Genomic DNA, 7,408 nt, shown 5'->3' with positions numbered 1-7,408 from the left:
GGTTTGCTATGTATTTGGGCAGGGTATTAGAGTAACCCCCCACTAAAATAATGACGAAATGGAAGAACTAAGGATAACTACTCCATGATTTCAGATCGAATTTACACCGTGATTTTAGGTGTAGAATCTAACTAAGGCCAATAACTCATTAGTGAACAGTGTACATAGGGGAAAGTCATATAACCATTTCACGTACAATCACACTCATATGCTAAAATTCAGAAAACCCTCGCTCTCTTTTTATGCAGTATACAATTTGCTTCGATAATTTAGGTGTGGGCGAGTTCTCTCGCCAGCAATGCATTGCCAGTCTCCGATTATCTCTAACCATTTTACAAGTATCCATTGACTGAATTTGACTGTGAAATCAACTGCAACATCAAGTTTGTTGAGATATATCTTAACAATTTTGGACCCTTCGTGGAAAATCCTCACTCCCTTTTGAGCAATATACAATTCCCTTAAGAAAAAAATTCTCCTACCCGCAACCCAAAACAAAAGTTGCACCTTTACTACCCAACTAACATAAAATATACCAATCTCTTTATAGACTTTATTACTTACTAGACAAGTTTGGACCCATTGTAGTCAAAATGCAAAGCATCATTGTTGATTGTATTCTTTTTTATTAATTACTTAATTAACTTGCCAAAAAGATAATCACTGTACTTTTTATGTGGCCAGTGGGGTAGGGGCAAGTTAGTGGTAACTTTTGAAAATTAAAAAAAAAAAATCCTCAAAACTTTATTTATTTTTTAAGTCAATAATAATACTGAAAAAACTCATTGCTACATTTTTAGCATCATCCCATAATACAAGCGCTTCAATTATTATTTTCTCCGAAACTTACAAAACCACCCTATTTTACAAATCCAAGGAGCAAAAAAAACCAAAACCGAGGGGCAAAATTTTATGTTTCTCACAAATCACACAACTTCAACGGCAGTACCAAAACGCAATCCGGCCAAATTCTCAAGCAAATCAAAGGTTAACATGGAGGCCTTAGGCTTCTGTAGCCGGTCGGAGAAACCCACCGGCAATATTTCCGGTGTCATTCTCTCGCATGTGCTGAGCCACTTAGCCTGCATGTATTTGTGCTTCCTCCATGGCCCCAAGTGCATTTTCTTTTCCTTCATGCATTTTTTGGCCGCCCAGCACAAAATCTTGATCAGGCTTCGTAATCTCTCCGATTTGCCCACAAACATTTCCGGCAACCGGCTAATCAATCGGTTGTATTCGTTGCTGGCTCTCGCCATCTCGAACTCTGCTCGAAAATTTAACTCGATCACAACCCTCACATCTCCTTTCTTTGGGTTTGATTTGTCCAAAACTTCCAAGAAAGTGTGCTCCCCTGAAAAATTGTAATTTTTCAACTTTAGTACTCTTTAATTTAATTTAATTTTTTATTTTCATTTTCCATTATATATAATCATTGGGATAGAGATCGGAATATTGTGTTAATTACCTGATGGGAAATCAGGTGTGTTCCTCCACTTGGATTTGCAAATGAGACAATTGTAGCCGACATTTATAAGGCGGTTGCATATTTCCCGTTGCAAGCAATTCCGGCAACTTCCGGCGACCGGTCTTGGACACACACATTGATTATCCACCCTGCTGCTAAATTCTCTTAATGCGTCCTTTGTGGCTTGCCGGATTTTCGTCTCAATTGAACTTGTTCTGTATAATGTTCCCTGTAAAAATACAAAAACATTAATCAATCACAAATTAAATTACACATAATGGATTCATATCTTATCAATATAATAATATTAAAAAAAAAAAAAAAAAAACTGTCATATGTGAAAATTTACCTGGAGATGTCTGTCTTGTTCTTCCCAAAAGGCCTTGTTTTCTTCAACATTGAAGGGATTCTCATGATCTTCATCTTCGTCTTCGTCGGCATCGTTGTAGCCATTGGAGCTGAACGAATTTTCTGAAGAAGTTTGAACAGTTTGATCTTCCTCCAGAAACCCAAAAACCAAGTCGGAAAAACTCGTCCCCTCTTCAGAAAATTCGGAAATCTCATCGGAGCTCCGGCGAGTGAGCGGAAATCCAGCCATCGCTAAGGCCTTGGGAATGTGAGGCTGCGTAAATCTCAGAGCCACGTGGTTTGAATGGTTTTCCCCTAACACCGATGCCCGAATTTATAGTGGAATTTTCGAGTTTCCTTACGTGGGACCACAAGGCTGAGGTGGACGTACGAGACGCGGCGCGACACAGGAGAGAAGAGAATGTCTGGCTTCCTGATCACGTGGCGATGAGTGAGACTGAGCAGGATTGGACAGCTGGATGCCATGTCAGCTTGACGAATGCTATTAGCGTACTATTTCGGATAATCTTGGAATATTCTAATTGTTTTTAAAATATTTTATTCGTAGATCGTAATGATTAAAAAAAAAAAAAAGGTCATGAGGTTTATCCTAATCTTTTTGATGTGGTGGGGACCACTAAACAAATCGAGAGATTGATTTGGCAGCTGGCAATGCGATGATTGGCAAATGAAGGAGACACGTGGCATTGTCTGGGGATTTTGATGGTTGGGCTTATCCGATCCAAGTGGAAGATAGTGTCCGTCCAAAGCCATATGAGTTGGTAGCATATTAGTGAGCATGAGCATATGGATAATGAGCATAGTATATTCCAATTTATGGTTTTGCCTCATTTCAATGGACCAAAATGCCCATTGATTATTGCTTTATTTCACGTGGAATTTTTTATCAAATCAAGGTTTTGCAAGCAAATTGTCAAATGATTACATGTCAAAAAAAAAAAAAAAAAATTGTCAATGATTACAGGGACGAAATTATATTTTTGTTTTATGATTATTCTATGATATTGGGTGACAGTTTCAATCAATTTTTGAATAATAAAAAAATAGGAACAAGCTTCATTTTATTTCGACGTAAAATGTTTTTTTAAAAAAATATTTTGGGTTGAAAAAATTTATGACGTTTGGCATGCATTAAAAAGCATATATATATATATATATATATATATATATTACTTAATCATATTAATCTATAAAAATCAATTTTTATTGGCAATATAAAAAGAATAAATCATATAAAAAAATAAAATAAAATTAACCTTAAAAAATTGAGTTCTAATAGTGATCTGACGGTGGCTCGGTAGAGGTTTGACAGTGATGTGGTGGAGGCGGTTCGGCAGTGACGTGGCTGGTTTAGATGTTTGAGAAGTAGAAACTCAAACTTAAAAAATTGTTTACGAAATCTAAAAATGAAACCCATTTTTCGAAACTAATAAAATGCTTTTTTTTGCCAAAATGAAAATATTTTCAATTCAGTTTGATTATTATTTTTTTTTTGGCACTAAATATCAAAATATACGGATTATTATTATTATTATTTATTATTTATTTTTTTTACACCGAAACAAACTGAGAATATTTAGAACTGCCACTAATACTGTAAAATAATTATTAAAGAAAAAGTGATTTTTGGAAATATTCTACGGGTTACAATACATTACAAATTAATTATGTTTTGTCTTATTTATGAGACCAAAATACCCTGTCATTTAGAGCTTTTTCTCACGTGGGCTTGACCGAATGATGGCTCAGTCTGCAATTGTAGAGTGCATGGCTTTAGCACTTAGTGCGTTAGCGGCCACCGCTCTCCGAGTCGCAACAAAGGACCTACCACGAAGCTTCTTTGTTTGCTTCTTTGCCTTTTGTGAGCCATCTTCAACAAAATGGTTGTCATTTTTCTTTGGAAGTCTTTCACATATGGGAAAATTCTCTTGAGAGCAAAAGGATGGTGAAAGTTTGGAGAGTGAAATGTTGTGCTTATTTATCACATGGGCAACCATGAAAGTCTTGACCATACATCTTAAAGAGATGGAATCATGGAACCTCCAAAAGAATACGATCCTCTCTCTACCATTTCACTTTTTTTTTTTTGCGCCTAACAGGCTTCTCTTCATTTCAAATTATATTTCTCCTAAATATATGGCTGGCAAAACGGGTTGACGTATCAAGTTCGTGTCAATCCGATTAACCTGGCAACCCATTTCTCCCAATTCGAACACGACACGTTTATTAAACGAGTCATAAATGAGTGACCCGTTTATGACATGAACCCATTAAACTTAAACCCTAACTCTAAAATTACATGTCATGTTCGCGGGTCGCGGATTAAATTGTCAACCTTAAATTAAGTTAAACTAAAATTTACTTAAAAAATAAATAAATTGTATAAACGTGTTAACCTGCCAACCCGTTTATGTTAAACCCAAACACGACACGTTTATTAAACCAATCACCCATTTATGACTTAAACCCGTTTAACCTAAACTCTAACCCTAAATTACGTGTCGTGTTCATTTTGAATTCATGGGTTGCGGGTTAAATTGCTTGCCCTATCTAGATACTATTCATGGAAATCTATCACCCATGAGAAATTATGGTGTAAGGGTGCATAATGTTAAGTATAATGTTATTTACTATACATTCATTCTATTGGGTTGATGTGGTCGTGTTCATTAACCCTTAGATCAATTATAATTTTAAAAAAATAATAATAAAAAGTTAATAGGCATTATCACATCGGTCTAAGAAAATGAAAATGTAGTATATAACGTTTTTTTATCGCTAGAGTGTGATTACCCTACACAATCTTATTTTTCTAGTTTTTCAAGCCAACCCATGAGAGATTGTGCCTATTCACATATGTAGGTCGACAAATTGTATTGCCATTGCCTACCTTCTGACTTAAATGTAAAATCTCATGTTCGGTATCCTAACTAAAACCTTTCATAGAGAAGAAAATCGAAAAAATAAAAGAAAAAGTATACATACCGTACTATATTATCATATAATTTACAATGTTTTTCAAACTATCAATTGAGATAATGTTATCTTTAAACTATCAAAATATTGTAATGTACAATCATTTTATTTGAAATGACAAAAATACCTTTAATAACGAATTTAGAAAATTCAAAAACCAATAATTAAAAGCTGCTTACTCACAACTGCTAAAGATCGACCCACGGTGGCTTTGGGTCTTCACACAAGGCTCACGTTGTAGAGTCTGTTTGAAATTGCGTTTGAGAGATAGAACTTTTAAGTCAAAAAGAGCTTTTGGGCAAAAGTTTTATTTTTAAGCTTTTGCTAAAAGTGTTTTTTTAACTATTTTTAGGCTTTTTAGATTCTTAAAAGCGTTTTTAATTAATTTTACCAAATGAATACTTAGTCATTGTGGATTTTTTTTTTTTTTTCAAAAAAAAAAAAAATATTATTATTTTTTTAAAATAATTTTAGAAATATATTTTTCTTTTTAATGACATAAATGATACATTAATTTTTTTTTAATAATCTAAAAGGAAATTACTTTACCTAAAAATTTTAAAGATATTAAAAATTGCATTATTGTTCTAACGAGAAATGATAATTCCGTTTCAAAGAACCAAATGATTCCGTTTCAAAGAACCAATTTCATTTGGTTATGTAATTTTGGATTTGAAAGTGATTGGCATGATATAAAATAAGTAGAAAAAAATTTATTTATTTATTTATTTGAAAAATAATAAAAAATAAAGCGCTTCTATGGTGGTGAGTCTGGTGACGGTATACAGTAAAAAGCGCTTGTGTGGTTGTGACGGTACACTGTATATTCCTAGATATTTGCTGGGAGCTATGATTATGATTCTGATTGATGTTAGCATTCTGTGCCTGTATAAGGTATATTCGCATATACACCGAATTATTCTTTTTATTTATGGTAAAAGTAATGTTGAGTATTATACATTTTATATTGTTTGTAGATATTTTATGTTTTAAATGATTTGTATAAAAAGTCCAACAAAGATATTTTGAGAGTAAATGGCATATATAGCATCTCTGTTTTTGTCTTATGGGTATCTTTCTCAAGGTTGATTTTGATCCAGGAGAGACAATGAGATGAACTAGGAATACTTCTAAAATTCTATTGGAGGTACTTTGCAACCTGATGGGGCTGTTTGCCATTGGCTTGAATTGTAGCAAAATTTGATTGATGTGCGAGAAAAATAAGAATGTTTGATATGAAAATTTTTTTAAAAAAATTTAAGGGTAAATGCGGGCTGATGCAGTTAGCAAAAATTACTATTTATATATTCTTTATAGAAATTATATATTTAGTAAATTCAAGAAAACAACGTCATTTTGAATTAGGTATATGTTATGTTTACATTTTTTTTAAAAAAAAAAATTCAAAATCTTTTCAAATAGGAGGTAATAGAGACCCAAAAAAGACCCAATAGACTAGAATAAGTCTATTTCCTAAAATGCGAATAACGAATAATAATCATAATAACCGCATAAATACGGATAGTAAAAATATTATGTGATTGCGAATATTTAAAAGCAATATATATATATATATATATATATATATATATATATTTTGTATATACGATAAAATATATATGATTGCGGATATTGCAAATAATCTCTTCATTACCCTTTGAAGTCATCCATGATAAGAGTAAAAAGACCACCAAAAGATATTTTCAAAGTAAATGGCATGTACTTTCTTTTTTTTTTTTTTTTTTTTTTTTTCACGGGGTATCTTTCTCACCGTTGATTCTGATTGAAGTGAGAAAAGAGGAGGAATTAGGAATGCTTCTAAAAATTCTATCGGAGGCACTTTACAACTCGATGATTAGTATTTTAAAATTTTTTACTGACGGTCCAATTTAGAGAAGATAGAACTGGTGGGGGATGTCTTCCATGATAAGAGCAAACGACCAATAAGAAAAGTCCAGCTTTGTCGATGGCATGCAACATCTTTGAGGCTACTCCAAAGATGACCAGATTCATTGATTGGAACTACTATGATGTTGTCAATTGTATAACTTCTTCTAGCTGTACAAACAGGTTTGTGAAGTTGGTATTCTTCTTCAAATTAACAAGACAAATCTCTCTGAATCAAAACTTGGTTGTAGTTATGGTTATTCTGGGTGCTCTTCTGATCTTACGTGAATATTATTTTTTAAAAACGCAAAAAAAACTTATTCCGTCAGTAAAATAATATCCCATGTAGAATAAAAAAACGCCTAAAAAAATCCTGACATTTTTTATTTTAGAAAAAGGAGCTTTCCCTTTCTTTGTGGAGAAAGTGGGGTGTAAACAACTTCCACCAGGCCAGCTTGTGGAAAAAGAAATCTGATCTAGATTAACACAAACTTGACAATTGACATAACCATTTTTTAACTTCTAGATTGACATGAAAGATACTTTATTTGAAAATACTTCTAGAAATGCTCTATTATTGATTAATTTAATAAGCTTTTGTTAATTAATTAAGTTCTAAAACAACAGTGGGAGCATAAATAACAGTTTTGAGATTAATAAAAAAATTTCCTGGGCTGATGAGCCTTCCCAAAGGACACAATCCCAACTTGC

The 7,408-nt window shown here is 32.9% G+C and overlaps 1 protein-coding gene across 1 annotated transcript; it reads right to left on the bottom strand.

Moving 5' to 3' along the window:
* Positions 1-804: 804 nt before the first annotated feature.
* LOC132182336 (uncharacterized) lies at positions 805-2,103 on the bottom strand. Its single transcript, XM_059595553.1, has 3 exons — positions 1,815-2,103; positions 1,466-1,694; positions 805-1,351 (listed from the first exon to the last, which is right to left on the bottom strand). Exons 1-3 carry the CDS (start codon positions 2,061-2,063, stop codon positions 927-929), a joined length of 903 nt encoding a protein of 300 aa, XP_059451536.1. The 5' UTR covers positions 2,064-2,103; the 3' UTR covers positions 805-926.
* Positions 2,104-7,408: the final 5,305 nt, after the last annotated feature.

This window comes from Corylus avellana, chromosome ca5 (assembly GCF_901000735.1).
Source record: "Corylus avellana chromosome ca5, CavTom2PMs-1.0".
NCBI classification, from domain to species: Eukaryota; Viridiplantae; Streptophyta; class Magnoliopsida; order Fagales; family Betulaceae; genus Corylus; species Corylus avellana.
The sequence above is the reverse complement of the archived record's forward strand: the minus strand, read 5'-3'. Positions and strand labels throughout refer to the sequence as shown.

Bases quoted from the DNA above. Each gene is read 5' to 3' on its own strand.
- LOC132182336 (XM_059595553.1), bottom strand. From the start codon at position 2,063: ATGGCTGGATTTCCGCTCACTCGCCGGAGCTCCGATGAGATTTCCGAA. The intron at 1,695-1,814 runs GTAAATTTTCAC...GTATTTTTACAG, and splicing joins AACAAGACAGACATCTCCAG to GGAACATTATACAGAACAAG. The intron at 1,352-1,465 runs GTAATTAACACA...ACAATTTTTCAG, and splicing joins CACACCTGATTTCCCATCAG to GGGAGCACACTTTCTTGGAA.